Source organism: Sciurus carolinensis, chromosome 1 (assembly GCF_902686445.1).
Source record: "Sciurus carolinensis chromosome 1, mSciCar1.2, whole genome shotgun sequence".
NCBI lineage: Eukaryota > Metazoa > Chordata > Mammalia > Rodentia > Sciuridae > Sciurus > Sciurus carolinensis.
The window spans coordinates 186,192,556-186,209,978 of NC_062213.1; the positions used below are offsets into that span (position 1 = coordinate 186,192,556).

General features: G+C 38.4%; 1 protein-coding gene across 4 annotated transcripts in view; it reads right to left on the reverse strand.

Annotated features, from left to right (window-relative positions):
* Kpna6 (karyopherin subunit alpha 6) overlaps positions 1 to 17,423 on the reverse strand; it is a 57,354-nt gene that overhangs the window by 18,679 nt on the left and 21,252 nt on the right. For 3 of the 4 annotated variants that reach the window (XM_047562985.1, XM_047562983.1, XM_047562986.1), the window contains exon 2: positions 1,279 to 1,412. In XM_047562985.1, the coding sequence (XP_047418941.1) occupies positions 1,279 to 1,412 (134 nt within the window). Of the gene's footprint in view, positions 1 to 1,278; positions 1,413 to 16,059; positions 16,094 to 17,423 lie in introns of those variants that run through there. The other variant, XM_047562984.1, reaches the window with a different exon arrangement.

Consider the following 17,423-nt stretch of genomic DNA (forward strand, 5'->3'; position numbering starts at 1 on the left):
TTCTTTTTTTTATGCAGTGCTGAGGATTGAACCCAGTGCCTTGCACATGTAAGGCAAGTGCTCTACCACTAAGCCACAGTCCCAGCACCAGTTTTTTTTTTTTTTAGTTCTAGATGGACACAAAACCTTCATTTTATTTATTTTTATGTGGTGCAAAGGATCAAACCCAGGGCCTCATACATGCTAGGCAAGTACTTTACCACTGAGTTACAACCCTAGCCTCTACTCACAATTTTTGAGAGCATTTTTATAAGCAAACAAAACAAAACAAAAAACAAACAACACTAAATATTTTTGTGCCTTTTGTATAAAAGACGATGGGTATAAAAGGTTTTGAAGGTGCTGGGTCTGGTGGTGCTTGCCTATAAACCCAGGAACTCAGGAAGCTAAGGCAAAAGGATTGCAAGTTTGAAAACGGTCTCAGCAACTGAGTAACACCCTGTCTAGAAACAATAAAAATAAATAAACAAAAAGGACTAGCTAGGGATGTAGCTCAATGGTAGAGTTCCCCTGGTTTCAATCCCCAGTATAGGGGAGTGAGGGAATAAAAGACTTGGAAGGAAAGGAATAACAGTATAGCCAGAAGGTGGGCAAAAGCAGGTTAGGTAACTAAATCTAGATCTAAGCAAGGCACCAATATGGTAGCAGTGTGGCAAAGCATTAGTATAGTCTCAGTCTGAGGGACCCTTACAACGAACAGACTCAAGAAAATAGAAAACAGTCCAGAATGGCTGATAAGCCTCTAAAGGACCGTCTGAGAACTGGGTTTTCAAGGACAACCCTAACACTGACAGCAATATGACAAAGATAAAAGGCACAAGAAGGTATAACTTGAAGGCTATTAAAAAAACCACAAATGATGTCTGAGTTGGTCTTATGGAAAGGGGATTAAGGGTTGTTCTCCCTTTCTCAAAGCTTCCAATGCTTCTTTGCAAAAGCAAACTGGAAGGTGGATACTGTTTTGCACACCTGTCATCCCACTGACTCAGAATCCCGAGGAAAGAATCACAAGTTTAAGGCCACAAGGCCAGCGTAAGCAATGTAGTGATATGTCCTAAAAATAAATAAATAAATAAATAAAAAGGGTTAGGAATGTAGCTCAGCGGTAAAGCACTCCTGGGTCCAAACCCTAGTACTGGGGAAAAAAAAAAATCAAACTGGATGACTGGCCCATCCAGTAGTTAAGCTAAACTTTCCTAAGGGGAAGTGGAGAGTGCAAGGTAAAGGCTAACTATGGTGGCTGGACCGTTATGTTTGAGAATACTCTGGTTAACCCACTTGCTGCTCCCGCTTCTGCTTCCGAAGCTGAATGCCCTCTTCCTCTCTTCTTCGCCTCATTTCCTCAGGGTTCAAAGCATTGTTCTTATAGCTTTTCATTCGATAATTGTCTTTTCCTGGGCTCGCCATGGTCTCTAAAAGAAAAAATATGAACACACTGTTAAAGACTCTCAAGGAGACAGTATTTCTTTTTCACTATACTCCTGTCCCTATACATGCCCCATCCTTCACTATTCCAGTAGGACCAATGTTTCTCAGGGAGGCCCAATAATCCAACAACTGTACCTAAAATCTCTTGTGCCATGCCTACACCAACACATACAGTCTCCTTTAACCATAAAAAGCTTATTACAGTAATTGGTATGTGCATAGTTGTTAAAAAGGCGTGGGGGATGGAGTTTTGGCTCAGTGGTAGAGCGCTTGCCTGGCATGTGTGAGGCCCTGGGTTCGATACTCAACACCACATATAATTAAACTAAAAATCCATTGACAACTTAAAAAAAAAAAAAAAAAAAAAAAAAAAAGGCATGGGTCCAGGAACCAGATTGTCTGGGTTCAAATCCTGGTTCTTCAACTTGTTAGCTGAGCAACCTGAATAAATTCCTTTAACCTTTTTGTTTCAGGATCTTCTCTTTAAAATAGGGTTATAGCTGGGCACAGTACACACCTGTAATCCCAGTGGCTCAGGAGGCTGAGGCAGGAAGATAGCAAGTTTGAAGTCAGCCTCAGCAACTTAGTGAGACCCTGTCTCAAAATAAGAAATAAAAAGGGCTGGGGATGTGGTTTAGCAGTTAAGTGCCACTGGATTCAATCCCTAGTACAAACAAACGAACAAACAAAAAACAGAATCATGATTGTTTCTACTTTACTGAGTTATTACAGGTTGAGTATCCCTTACCCTAAATACTTGGGACCAGAAATGCTTGGGATTTCAAATTTTTCAATGCTCAACTTGTATAAGGACTACATAGGTTAATGCATGTGAAGTGGGCTAGGGATGTAGCTCAGTGGTAGCACTTGATAGCATATACAAGGCCCTAAGGCCCTGGGTTCAATCCCTGGCACTGAAAGGGAGGGGAAAAAAAGTATGAATGTGAAGTACTTCTCAGGAAAATGCTAGGGCATATCACAAGTTATGATCTACCCATTCCACAAGAACAAAAACAGACATATGATTTGCCCAATAAACTCAGATGTTACCAAGCAAAATAATACAATGCACATGTGCAAATCTATCACCAAATCTAAAACCAGAACATCATCAATCTGCTTAAAATTAGTCATGGGCTCTTCTCCTATTCTAGAATCCCTCATCTCCAACCAAAAAAAAAAAGGCCTGCTATCCTGAATTTTTATCATTTTTACTTTTGTCTTTGCTATTAATCACACATATGTATGTCCTTAAATGATATTAAACTCTTTTGTCTTCTGAAAATGCTTTCACCCCACTTTGCTGAGTTTCTAAGATTCACTCATTACTTTTTCCTGCATTTTATTACTTCACAGTTTAAATACATCATATTTTATTTTTCTGTGGGTCTTTTCCCTTTAGCTCTTTCCTATTACAAATCTATGGGGAAGCTACTGAGGACTCAGGGATAGATATGTTTTCTGAAATTTTAATTTTTTGGGGGGAGGACAGTACTGAGGACTGAATTCAGTGGCATTCTACCACTGAGGTACATATATTCCCTGCCCTTTTTATTTTTTTAAAGTGTCTCAAAGTTGCTGAGGATGGCCTTGAACTTGTGATCTTTCTGAGCTGCTGGCATTAATTACAGGTGTATGCCACCACACCCAGCTGAAATTCTGCTTGAAAGCTAAAATTGGATTATTGGCAAATACTGACTCATTTTATGCATTTTAAGAAAATCCCCAATATCTAAGTCTGAATAACCATAGTTTGCCTGTTATTCATTGTTCCAAGTAAAAATAATGTAAAAAAAAGATGTCTAGTTTAGCCAGGTGCAGTGGCACGTGCCTATAATTCTCAGTGATTTGGGAGGGTGAGGCTGGAGGATTAGGAGTTCAAAGCCAGCCTTAGCAATTAGATCCTGTCTCTCATACACACACACACACACACACACATATGAAAAGGGCTAGGTTAAGCTAGCTAGGCTAAGCTCCCCTAGGTTCAATCCCCAGCATACCACCCCCCCCCACCGGCCCCCGCAAAAGGTCTATTTTATAGTTAGCAACTTAAGCTCACAGGTGACTTTTCCCCAGATCATTTTCAAGGGTTGAATTTGCACACTTCATCAGGGATATTCTTCTTGTGGTATGCATGGTGCTGGGGATGGAACCCAGAGCCTTGCACATACTAAGCAACTGCTCTACTACTGAGCCATATGCCTGGTTCAATCACTAAGAATACACATTTTTTTTTGGGGGGGGGGTGGATTTAACCTAGGTGCATAATATCACTGAGTTACACCCTGAGCCCCTTTTTATTTTGAGACAGGGTCTCACTAAGTTGCTGAGACCAACTTCAAACCTGGGATCCTCCTGTCAGACTCCCAAGTCACTGAGATTACTTACAGGTGTGGGCCACTGAGCCTAGCCTCACCAAGGATATTATTAAGAGAAACTAGCATTTAAAAAAAAAAAAAAAAAAAATACTGTGGGGCTGGGGAGATAGCTCAGTCGGTAGAGTGCTTGTCTTGTAAGCACAAGGCCCTGGGTTCAATCCCCAGCACCAAAAAAAAAAAAAAAAAAATACTGTTGGTGGTAAAGAATACAAAGATTACTAGTATACTTTGGTAACAATGCCTTGATTTGTGCTAAAGTCTAAATACAGATATCAACACAGTGAAAATGGCAAACAACAGTTTGGTCCTCACTTCATAGACCCTCTGAAGTCATCGCAGGGACATAATGGGTCTGTAGAACATGTTTTGAGAACTGGTGCTCTAAGGAATGCATTGTAGTGTCAAAGTTGTCTTCCAATATGTTGCTAATTTAACTAGCTAAGCAAAACACAAAAGGTTCCCCCGATATATTATCTTGAACGACACTTGGAATCTTCACTTTTCAGTCTACTAGGTGTGATAAAATTTCATTGAGGTATAAGTACTTGCATTATTCCAGATTACTAATGAGGCTAGATTTCATGATTTACTAGCCATATTTCTCCTTTTGTGAAAACAAACCATTTATGTATTTTAAAATATTTTAGAGACAGGGTCTCACTGAGTTACCTAGGGCCTCACTAAGTTGCTGAGGCTGGCTGTGAACTTGCAATCCTCCTCCCTCAGCCTCCTGAGCTGAGGGATTACAGCTGTGTGCCAAAAATGCCTGGTCTTATGATGTAGTCAAAACTTCTGTTAACTTTTTTGTACGTGTACTGTTAAACAAACCTTTCCTACATTTTTTTTCCTAGTGGGGGGTGCTGGGATTCAATCCAGGGGCAATTTAACGCTGAGCCACATCCCCAACCCTGTATTTTATGATTTTTAAAAAATATTTTTTTAGTTGTAGATAGACACAATACCTTTATTTTATTTATTTATATGTGGTACTAAAAATCAAATCCAGTGCCTCAAACATGCTAGGCAACTGCTCTACCACTGAGCCACAATAGGTCTATTGTATGATTTCAATCTTCTTTGTATTTATTATTCTAAATTGTATACTTAAAATTATGTACTTACTGCGTACTTAAATTATGTCATTAATGTAATGACCTTAATGACACAATTTAATACCCTTCTAAGACTTGTAAATTTCTTTCAAATTAAAATCATTATAATGCAGTTATGATATACAACATAAAATCAGTAATGTTTGAGAACTTTATTATTTCTAATAAATCACACTATAGTCAAAGTCCTAGATAGTTAAAAAAATTTTTTTTAATTTAATTATGTGTTTGATGTTTGCTTAAGGAAAATGTGTACTTTTTCTTTATAATGCATGGTCTTCTGTCATGTGTCCACTGAATTAAGTTGTTCATCACGCTGTTCAATCTTTTTTTTTTTTTTTAGCACAGAACTAGGGATTGAATTCAGAGGCATTGCACCACTGAGCTGCATTCTCAGCCCTTGTTTTTTATTTTGAGATAGGGTCTTGCTAAGTTGGTCTCAAACTTGCCATCCTCCTATCTCAGTCTCCCAAGCTGCTGGGAATACAGGTGTGTACCACTGCTAATCATTTTACACTGTTCAAGTCTTTTACTGTTTTACCGATTTTTTTTTTTACTTATCCATTTTACCTGTAATTTTATTTTTCTTTAAATATTTTAGCACTATTTCATTAGGGCATACACATTTAGAACTGTTATATTTTGATGATGATGATGACGACTGGTACTGGGGATTTAACCTAGGGGTGTCTTACCACTGAGCCACATCCCCAGCCCTTTTTATTTTTTGAGACAGGGTCTTGTTAAGGTGCTTAGGGCCTTACAGAGTTGCTGAGACTAGACTTGAACTTGTGAACCTCCCGCCTCAGGCTCTTGAATTGTTGGAATTACAGGTGTGCACCCTCAAAAACTGTTATATTTTGTTGGCAAATTTAAGTTTATTATAAAGTGAGTCAACTTATTCTTCAACAATGCTCATTTTCTTATTGTGTTGGATATCGATATAGCTGTCACATCAGTTTCCAGTCATGATGGAATAACAGGGATATGACCTTGCTATTGTAAACTGTTTCAGACACTGTACAACAATGCAGAACTGTGATCCAAGAGAGGGAAATAAATGAAGTGAGCTCTACATGTCTCCTTGGTTTTCTGCCTGAAGACACATTCTTGAGCACAGTGGGGTCCCAAACAGAGAACCGAAATCTCAGACAGCCTGAGCAGAATACAGAGAGACTGAGGCAGTCACAATAGTGAGGAAGAATTCCAGAGAGGAGAGATATATATAGAAATAACAGTTCAGCAGCTGAGGGTATCAGTGTGTGGCTCAGCACACTCTGGGTTCAATTCCCACAGGAGGGGGAAAAAAGAGAGAGAGAGAGACAGAGAGAGAGGGAGAGAAAAGAAGGAGAGAAGAAAAGGAGAGAGATAGGGAAATCTGCTTGGAATTAGGTAAAGGACAACCAGAAAACTGTAAGCTAAACTGTTCCCAAATGTGGAGAATCATTTGATGCACCAGAGTGCCGATGCCTCACTGATCATTTAGGGCATTCTGTAGAGAGTAGAGGGACCATGTCTTAGCTACTAATAGTTTAAAACCACTCGTTAAACTGATAAAATTGAGCAGCAAATAACTGCTTAGACACTATACCTCTTTAGCCAGAACCAGTGGCACATACCTGTAATCCCAGAGACTGGGGAGGCTGAGACAGGAGAATCACAAGCTTGAGGCCAGTTTTGGCAACTCAGTGAGAGCCTGTCTCAAACAATAAACACTCCTTTTTTTTTTTTAATGCAAAAAGATCTAGATACTAAAGATTAAATTCACAATATCTAGAATCCAATTAAAAATTACTAGATATGCTGTGGGAGGTGGCACACACCTGTAATCCAGTGGCTAGGAAGACTTCAAAGCCAGTCAGTCTCAGCAAAAGTGAAGTGCTAAGCAACTCAGGGAGACCCTGTCTCTAAATAAAAATACAAAATAGGGCTGGGGATGTGACTCAGTGGTTGAGTGCCCTTGAGTTCAATCCCTGGTACCCACTGCCAAAAAATTACTAGATATGCCAAGGAGCAGGAAAATTTGACTCAGAAGGAAGATAAAAATCAGTCATGGGCTGGGATTGTACCTAAGTGGTAGAGTGCTTGCAATGTGTGAGGCAATGGGTTCAATTCTCAGTACCGCATATAAGTAAGTAAAATAAAGGTTCATTGACAAATGAAAAAAAAAAAAAAAAAAAAAAAATCAGTCATCACTGACAGACCCATAAATGATCCTCCAGGGGCCTGTGTGACAATATCATGTGTTCTAATATACTTATAACTGTTTTCACAGAGAAAGGGGGGGGCAAGGATTATGAATAAAGATTAAAAATTTCCAAACCTGATGGCATACAACCTAAAAGGTATGATAAAAACAAAGAAAATAACAGTAAGGCAAATCATGGTCAAAACCTGAAAACCAGCAATAAAGAAAAAAAAAAAAATTTATAAGCAGAGAAAGATCCTTTACATAAAAATCAAAGATAAGGAGGGCTGACAGCCAGACACAGTGGCACATGCCTGTAATCCCAGCGACCTGGGAGGCTGAGGCAGGAGAATTGCAAGTTCAAGGTGAGCCTCATACTTAGTGAGACCTGGCTTAAAAAAAAAAAAAAAAAAAAAAAGAATGGCAGACTTCTTGTCAGAAACTACGTAAGTCATAAAACAATGAAATAACAACTTAAATGTATTAAAAGAAAAAAAGAAAAACCTTTCAAACTAGAACTGTATATACAATTGCTAAGGTTTGGATGTGGTTTCTCCCTGAAGGTTTTATGTGTTGGAAGCTTGGTCATCAGTGTGACAGGTGGTGGAAAGTTTAGGGAGGTGGGATCTAATAGATCACAGGGGACATTGATTTTAGAAGGAACAGAGGTAGTTCTCTGGGGACCCCTAAGTTATTTCTCATGAGTGAATTGTTAGTGGTTAGCTATAAAAGTGTGAGCCTGGTTAGGTGATCTCCCTTGCACATGTGCTCCCACCATTACTGTAATGCCATCACCACGAGGTCCTCACTAGAACAGAGCTGATGTCAGTAGCATACTCTTGAGTTTCCAGAACTGTGAACTAAATAAACATAACTTATTTATAAAAATACCCAGTCTCAGTTATTTCACAATGATAACAAAAAAACTGACAAATGTAACAATAAAAATATTACTTCCAAAGGCACTATACAGATTTAATGCAATTCCAATTAAAATTCCAATGACATTCCTCATAGAAATAGAGAAAGCAATCATGAAATTCATTGGGAAGAACAAAACACCCAGAACAGCCAAAGCAATCCTGGGCAGGAAGAGTGATGCAGGAGATATCACAATACCAGACCTTAAACTCTACTATAGAGCAAATAGTAACAAAAATGGCATGGCATTGGCCCCTAAATAGACAGACAGACCAAAGGTACAGGATAGAAGACACTGAGACAAACCCATGTAAGTACAGTTATCTCATACTAGACAAAGGTGCCAAAAACATACAATGGAAAAAAGATAGCCCCTTCAACAAATGGTGCTGGCAAAACTGGAAATCCATATGAAGTAAAATGAAATTAAACCCCTATCTCTCACCCTGTACAAAACAACTCAAAATGGATCAAGGATCTAGGAATTAGTCCCGATACCCTTCACCAAATAGAAGAAAAAGTAAGCTTGAATCTCTATCACGTTGGCTTAGGACCAGACTTCCTTAACAAGACCCCCATAGCGCAAGAAACAAAAGCAGGAATCAATAAATGGGACAGATTCAAACTAAAAAGCTTTTTCTCAGCAAAGGAAACAATCAATAATGTGAAAAGAGAGTCTACAGAGTGGGAGAAAATCTTTTCCACACACACTTCAGACAGAGCACTCATCTCCAAAATTTATGAAGAACTTAAAAATGTTTACACCAAAAATACAAAGAACCTAACCAATAAATGGGCTAGGGAACTGGGCAGACACTTCACAGAAGAAGATATACAGGTAGGTGATCAACAAATATATGAAAAAGTGCTCATCATCTCTAGTAATTAGAGAAATGCAAATTAAAATCACCCTAAGATTTCATCTAACTCCAATTAGAATGGCTATTATCAAGACACAAGCAATAATAAGCATTGGAGTGGGTGTGGGGAAAAAGGCACACTCATACATTGCTGGTAGAGTTGCAAATTGGTGCAGTCACTCTGGAAAGTAGTATGGAGATTTCTCAAAAAACTTGGAATGGACCCACCATATGACCCAGCTATCCCACTCCTTGGGTTTATACCAAAGGACTTAAAATCAGCATACTACAGTGATATAGTCAAATCAATGTTCAAAGCTGCTCGATTCACAAGAGTTAGATTGTGGAACCAACTGAGATGCCCTTCAATTGATGAATGGATAAAGAAACTCTGGTATATATATACACAATGGAATACTATTCAGCCATAAAGAAGAATAAAATTATGGCATTTGCTGGTAAATGGATGGAGTTGGAGAACATCATGCTAACTGAAATAGGACAAGCCCCCAAAACCAAAGACTGAATGTTTTCTCTAGTAAGTGGATGATGATACATAACAGGGGGTGGGGGGGGGGGTGGAGAATGAAGAAACTTTGGATGGTGTAGAGGAAAATGGGGCAGGAGGGGGTGGGGGAAGGACAGATAGTAGAATGAGACAGTATTACCCTATGTACATGTATGATTACATGAATGGTGTGAATCTACATTGTGTACAACCACAGAAATGAAAAGTTGTACCCCGTTTGTGTACAATGAATCAAAATGCAGTCTGTAAAAATAAAAATTAAAAAAAAAAAACCCCGAAAGCTACAGGCTGGGGGAGGTGGCACATGCCTGTAATCCCAGTGGCTTGGGAGGCTGAGGCAAAAATCACTGAGTTCGAGCCTCAGAAACTTAGCGAGGCCTTAAACAATTCAGTGAGACCCTGTGTCTAAATAAAATATTAAAAAGGGCTGGGATGTGGCTCAGTGGTAAAGTGCCCCTGGGTTAAATCCCTGATATGGGGGAGCGAGAGAGGGGGGAGAGGGAAGAGAGGGAAGAGAGGGAGAGGGAGACAGAGAAAGACTTTTTCATACAAATAAAACTGAAAAACTGTTTACAGTAGATCTGCACTGAAGAAATGTTAAAAGTTCTTCATGTAGATGGAAAATGACACCAGATGAAAACTCACATTTCCATGAAATGAAGAACACTACAAATGGTAAATACATAAGTAAATCTAAAAATTGTCTTTAACCTAGGCATGACTATACATGCCTATATAATCCCAGCTACTCAGGAGACTGAGGCAGGAGAATTACAAATTCAAGGCTGGCCTCAATAATTTAGCAAGACCCTGTTTCAAAAAATAAAAAGGGCTTAAGATGTAGCTCAGTGTTAAGTGTCCCTGAATTTACTCCCTAAGACTGGGGAATAATTCTTTAAAACTAATTAACCAATAAAGAAGCTAAAGCAAAATTACTTTTTTAAAATTGTTACCAGGGAAGCTGAAAAAATTGTTACCAGGGATTGAACCCAGAGGCCTTAACTACTGAACCACATCCCCAGCCCTTTTTATATTTTAAGAGACAGGGTCTCGCTGAGTTGTTTAGGACCTCATTAAATTACTGAGGCTGGCTTTAAACTCGTGATCTTCCTGTCTCAGCCTCCTGAGCCACTGGCATTACAGGAATGCACCACTGTGCCCAACTTATGAAATTATTTTTAAAAATTCCAAAAGAGAGCTGGGGTTGTGGCTCAGTGATAGAGCACTTGCCTGGCATGTGTGAGGGCTTGATTCTCGGCACTGCATATAAATAAATAAAATAGAAGTTCACTGACAACTAAAAACATGTTTAAAAAAATTTTTTTCCCAAAAGAAAGCAGGTAAGAAGTAGGCCAAGTACCAAAAACAGATGGACAAAGTGAAAACCAAAATAATTTCCAGAGTTACCGCATTAAAATGTCCAAATATCCATTAAAAAAATTATAAGGCATACAAAGAAACAGGTAAGTAATAGCCTGTTCCAGAAATAAAATGACAGAACCATTCCTGAGGAAACCAAAATACTGAACTTACCAGACAAAGACTTTAAAACAGCTATCTTAAATATGCTCAAAGATCTTAAGAAAAACGAAGACAAAAAATTGAAGCAAAACAGGAAAACAATATATGAACAAAATGAGAATGTCAATAAGGAGAAATAAATTATAAAACAGAATCAAAAAGAACTTCTGAATCTGAAAATTACAATTACTGAAATGAAAAATTCACTAGAGGGGTTCAATAGCAGATCTGAACAAGGAGAAAAGTGGTAGTAAACTTGAAGACAGAACAACTGAAATTACCCAATCTGAGGAGCAGAGAAAAAAAAAAAAAGGAATGAAGAAAATAATCTGATGGAACATGGAACACCACTTATAAAGACTAATATATACACTGTGGAAGTCACCAAAAAGAAAAAAGGGGGCAGAAATAACATTTAAGGAAATAATGGTTATAAACTTATCAAATTTAATCAAAGACATGAATGTAAACATGAAGAAGTTCAATGAGCCCCAAAGAGAAGAAACTAAAAGAGATCCATACTGAGACATGTGCTCAAATTGTTAAAGGACAAAGAAAGAATCTAGAAAGAAAGAAATGACTCATCACATACAAAGGATCTCTTCAACAACTAATTTATCTTCAGAAACCATGAATATCAGAAGGCAATAGCATAACAAAGTGATGAAAGAAAAAACTTCTATCAGTCAAAAACTCTGTAACTGGCCAGGCACAATGGTGCACTTCCAGCTACAATGGTGTAAACCCAGCTACTCAGGAGCCTGAGAATTGCGAGGTCAGGAGGCCAGCCTTGGCAACTTATGCGACCCTGACTCAAAAAATAAAAAAGAGCTGAGGGATGTAGCTCAGTGGTAAGGTACCTCTGGGTTCAATTCTAAAAAAAGAGATTTTAATATACTACTTCCAATAATGAACTTCTAAGTAGAAGAGCAATAAGGAAACAGAGGATTTGAACGTTATAAACCAACTAGACTTAACAGATATACATAAAACATTCTACCCCAAAATAGAAGGGTGCATATTCTTCTCAAGTGCACATGAAACAGTCTTCATGACAGACCACATTAAGCCACACAAAAAAGTCTCAATATATTTAAAAAGAGAACTCAGTCAGGCATGGTGGTGCAAGCCTATAATCCCCCACAACTCAGGAGGTTGAGGATGAGGGTTGCAGGCTTGGGGCCAGCTTTAGCAACTTAACAAGATCCTGTCTCCAAAAAAAGAAAAAGAAAAAGAAAAAGAAAAAGAAAAGAAAAGAAAAAAAAAAAAAAAAAAAAAGGCTGAGGTTGTTGCTTAGTGGTAAAACACCCTTGGGTTCATTTCCCATTAAAAAAAAGATTGAAGATTACAATCATACAAAGTATCTTCTCTGACTGTATGGAATGAAGCTGGGAATCAATAATGGAAGAATTGGAAAATTCATAAATATGTGGAAATTAAACAAGAGAATTTTAAAATAGGACACACATTTCCTGATTTCATAAGCTATTATAGGTTGAGTATCCCTTATCCAAAATGTTTGGGATCAGAAAGTGTTCTGGATTTAGGAATTCTTTCAGATTTTTGGAAAAAAATGGCACCCAAGTATAAACACAAAATTCATTTGTTTCACAATTATCATACCTTATACACATAGCCTGAAGGTACTTTCATACAATATTTTTAGTGCCTCTACATCTTGTGTGTTTGTGTGTGGCAATGGTGATTGAACCCAGGGATGCTCTATCACTGAACTACATCCCTAGTACATTTTATTTGTATTCTGGGACAAGGTGTCACTTAATAGCCTAGGCTCGCCTCAAACATACAGTCCTCCTGACTCAGCCTCCCAAAATTGCCGGGACTACTGGCATATACCACTGTAACAGTGGCCCACTTTTATGCTTTCAATATAGCCCTTGCTGTATGTCACTGCAACTTATTTTTAAAATGAACATGTTTCTTTCTCTTCCTCTCTCCCTGCTCCTTTATTCCCCATCCTAGGCAGATTTATCTGTCCCTGAGTACATACTCGCCATAGGAAATAAGCAATCCAGACATTGGGGATGGTACCAGAAGATCTCAGAAATGACCATCTCCCATATTAACAAGTGAATTACAACTCCAGACAGAGAACACATGGAATATAGCTTTTGAATCACCTCTTTAAAAGGTCAGGTATAAAATTTTCCAATTGTGGTATCATGTCAGAGTGCAAAAAGTTTTGGATTCTGTATTTTTGGAGTGGGGATGCTCAAACTGTATTAAGTCACAGTAAATAAAACAGTGTGGTAATGACATAAGGATACACATATAGACCAATGAAACAACTGTGAGTTCAGACAAAACCCACACAGCTGGGTGTGGTAATATAACAGGGGTTCACTTGATGCTTTGACTATATCCCTTGTCTCTTTGAAACTTAACATATTTTTTTTTTTTTTCTTTTTCCACCCCTTTCCCTGACCTTCTCCCTGATCTTCTTTGCCCTAACCTTCTCCTTCCTGTTCACTCCTCCCTAATCCCATTTTCTCTGAATCACCTCCTTAAAAGCTTCCTGTTCCTGCTAATGGGCAGAATCACACAGCCTTTGGGACAGGAGTCCCCTGTGTCTCTCCTTTGCTAGCATAGCAATAAACTGTCTTTTTCCTTTTTTTCTCAAAACATGTCCTTGTTACTAGATTGGCATTGGGGACAAGGACTGAGTTTTCAGCAGTAGTAGTACATGCCTGGAATTCCAGTAACTTGGCTGAGGCAGGAGGATAGAAAGTTCAAGGACAGCCTGGGTAACCTAGTGAGACCCTACCTCAAAATAAAAACTTAGAAACAACAACAACAAAACAAAAAAACCCAACAACTTCCCTCCCCACATCTATGGCCTGCCAAATGATTTTCAGTAAGGGTGCCAAGTTCATTCAATGGGGAAAGAACTGTCTTTTCAACAAAAGAATGAAGTTAGATTCAGCTCATACCATATTAAAATATCAACTCAATAAATTGGGCACAGTGACACAACTACAATCTCAGCTACCCAGGAGACTGAAGCAGGAAAATCACAAGTTCCAGGCTACCCTTGGCAACTGAGTGAGATCCTATTTCAAAATTAAGTAAAACAAGGGTTGGGGATGTGGACTGCTTGCCTAGCATGTGCAAGGCCCTGAGTTCCACTCCTGATACTGCTAAAAACAAGGAATAAACCATAGGAGGTAGATTTTCATGACCCTAGATTTGACAATATATTATTAGGTATGACACCCACAAGCACAAGAAACAAAACACAAACAAGAAAGTGAAAAGATCTTACAGAATGAAAGAGCATATATCCAACAGTTTAAAATCTAGATTATATAAAGAACTCCTAAAACTCAACAAAAAGACAATCTAATTTAAAAATAGGCAAGGAGATTTCAAAATATTTCTCCAAAGAAAATACACAAATGGCCAATATGCACATAAAAAGATGTTCAACATTATTAGTCGTTAAGGAAATGCAAATTCAAAACGACAAGATATCATTTCACAACTACTAGCATGGAATTATAAAATAAAAAACAAGTGTTGACAAAGATGTGGATAAGCTGGAATATGGCACACTGCTGGTAAGAATGTAAAATGGTTCTGCTACTGTGGAAAACAATATCTTGGTTCCTCAAAAAATTAAACATAGATTTACCATAAGATCCAGCAATTCTACTCTTTGATATATACTCAAAAGACTGAAAAAAGGCACTAAAAACAGATATATATACTTGTAGACAGTATTCATTGTAGCATTATTCACAATAGTCAAAAAGTGGGAGTAGCACATGAATGGACACACAGAATATGCTATATGCATACTATGTAATATTGTTCAGCCATAAGGTCTACCAACATGTCTACAACACAGACGCACCTTTGAAGATAGTGTGCCAAGTGAAATAAGCAAGTAGAATATGATTTCACTTAACAGTCAAACTCATGGAGACAGAAAGTAGATTAGCAGTTAGTAGGTCCTGGGAGCGGTAAGAATGGGAAGTTATTGCTTAATGGGTACAGATTCTGTTTGGTGTGATAAAAACTTGGAAACGGTGTTGTCGGATATGTAACAAATATTATCAACACCACTGAATTGTATACTTAAACATATTTTATCACAAAAATAGTTTTTTTAAAAAATGGCAGGGGCTGGGGAGATAGCTCAGTCGGTAAAGTGCTTGCCTTGCAAGCACAAGGCCCTGGGTTCGATCCCCAGCACCGCAAAAAAACAAAACAAACAAACAAAAAAAAATGGCAGAGTACTTCTTCCAATTAAATCTGACATAGAATTCCAATGTTTAAAAAACTGATAGAAGTGAAGTTGACCCAGCAGATCAGGAGGCTGAGGCAGGAGGACTGCAAGTTAAAAGTCAGTCTTAGGAACTTAGCAAGGTCCTAAGCAGCTTTAGCAAAACCCTATTTCTAAATAAAATATAAAAAAGGGTTGGGGATATGACTCAGTGGTTGAGTACCAAGGGGAAAAAAAAAAAGTGAAGGTGACTATTCTGATGTGGGTAGAGGGCCTGAATCCTTAACATCCTACTTCTCCCTTACAGGTATCTCATTTTCTCAATTTCTAAACTGAAAAAGTGACCAACACTATTGGAAAAGGAATTAAAAAAAATAAGTTTTAGAGACACACAGACGGGGACAACTAACTCTATTATTCCCTTTATCTGGAGGGGGAGGGGTGATTGTGATGATAGAATTTAAAAGAAATCTTCCAAAGACAGATTTGAGTTGGTTCTTCAGCAGGAGTAGGAATGGAATAAAGTATATTACTGGGTAATGGAAGGGGAACCTGACTGAAAGAGAAGTGAACCTGGATGTTGAGGAGAGAGAGCTGAATTCTACAGCTATAGCTACTGAGGAAATGAAACTTCAGAGAAGGTGCCCCTGGTCATTCTACAGAGTAGTTTAGGGAACCTGCAGCAGCAGTAGGGTCTTAGAATGGGCCAATCTTCACATCTACTTGGCAAAAACCAGGTAATCGTACTGTGTTTAAAAAAACAAAATTCTAAGGAACTGCGAATGGCTTCCTGTGGGGTCCCTAGTTACCCCTGTGCCTGAATATAAGTAGAGGAAAGACTCCTAAAGGGAAGACTGGAATGCTGTTGCCTATTACCTGATACATGGTTTTTCATGACTGAGCCTGGGCTCTCCCAGAGGCTATCCCCTCCTTTGAGCAGAGTTGACAGTGAAGCTGGAAGGGGATGCAGACTCTGTTTCTTTAGTCACCATGGTGATAAGAAACTATCACAAATATTTGCTTATGACTTCACTGGAGAAGCAGGCAGGGAAGCTTCAATTGGAAGGATGAACATCTACCTGCAGAAGCACATATGCAATCAGTAACCAAAAGATGACTAGGTTACCACTCAAAAGACACAGAAGACCTAGAGGTTTTTTTTGTCATGCATTCCCTTACTTGCTGGGGCTGAATCAAGAAAATCCTCAATAAAAATAAAACCTTTTCTATCACCTGACTGTTTTAGAGAACCTTTGGGTTTTCTTAACTGGTTAAGTCCCAAGTTTTCAATTCTGTGAATGTAGTAATTATTTCGAAGTTATCATAGTGGTACATTTTTTTACAGGTGTATGCTGCTGTGCTTGGCTTTAAATTTTTATATGTATTCCACATCTGGAACAATTGTATAGGTCCCTAAAATTATACCTTCTATTTTTAAGGAATACACTTCTAATGTTGCCACGCATTTTCTTGATTTAGAACCAAGGGAGAAGCAACAGTGCAAAACAGATATGGGTCCTCTTAACAGCTGAAATGTACTCCTCAAAATTCATATGCTCAAGTCCTAAAACCCAGTATCTCAGAATGTGACTATATTTGGAAATAGAGTCCTACAGAAGTAATTAAGGTTAAGTAAGGTTTTGCTAATTCAATAACTGATGTCCTTATAAGAAAGTGTGAATACAATGAAAACAACTATCAAGAAGTCACAGAAAGGTCTCATAAGAAGCCAACCCTGTCAGGTACAGTGGCAAAGGCCTATAATTCCAGTGATTTGGAAGGCTGAGTAAGGAGGATCCCAAGTTTGAGCCCAGCCTTGGCAACTTAGTAAGACCCTAAGTAAATCAATGAGACTTGTCTCAAAATAAAAACTAAAAGGTGGGCTGGGGAGATAGCTCAGTCGGTAGAGTGCTTGCCTTGCCAAGCACAAAGCTCTGGGTTCAATCCCCAGCACCGCAAAAAAAACCTAAAAGGTCTGGGGATGTAGCTCAATGATTAAATGCACCATGGGTTCAATCCCAGTACAAAAAAAAAAAAAGCCAACCTTGCTGACACCTTGAACTTGGATTTCTACTCTCCAGAACTGTGAGAAAACATTTTTCTGTTGTTTAAGTCTGTGATGGTTTGCTAGCAATTGTTAGATTAAAATTGATAGATTAAAAAACTGAGGTTCATGGGACTTGGGTTGTGGCTCAGTAGTAGCACACCTGCCTAGCATATGTGAGGCACTGGGTTTGATC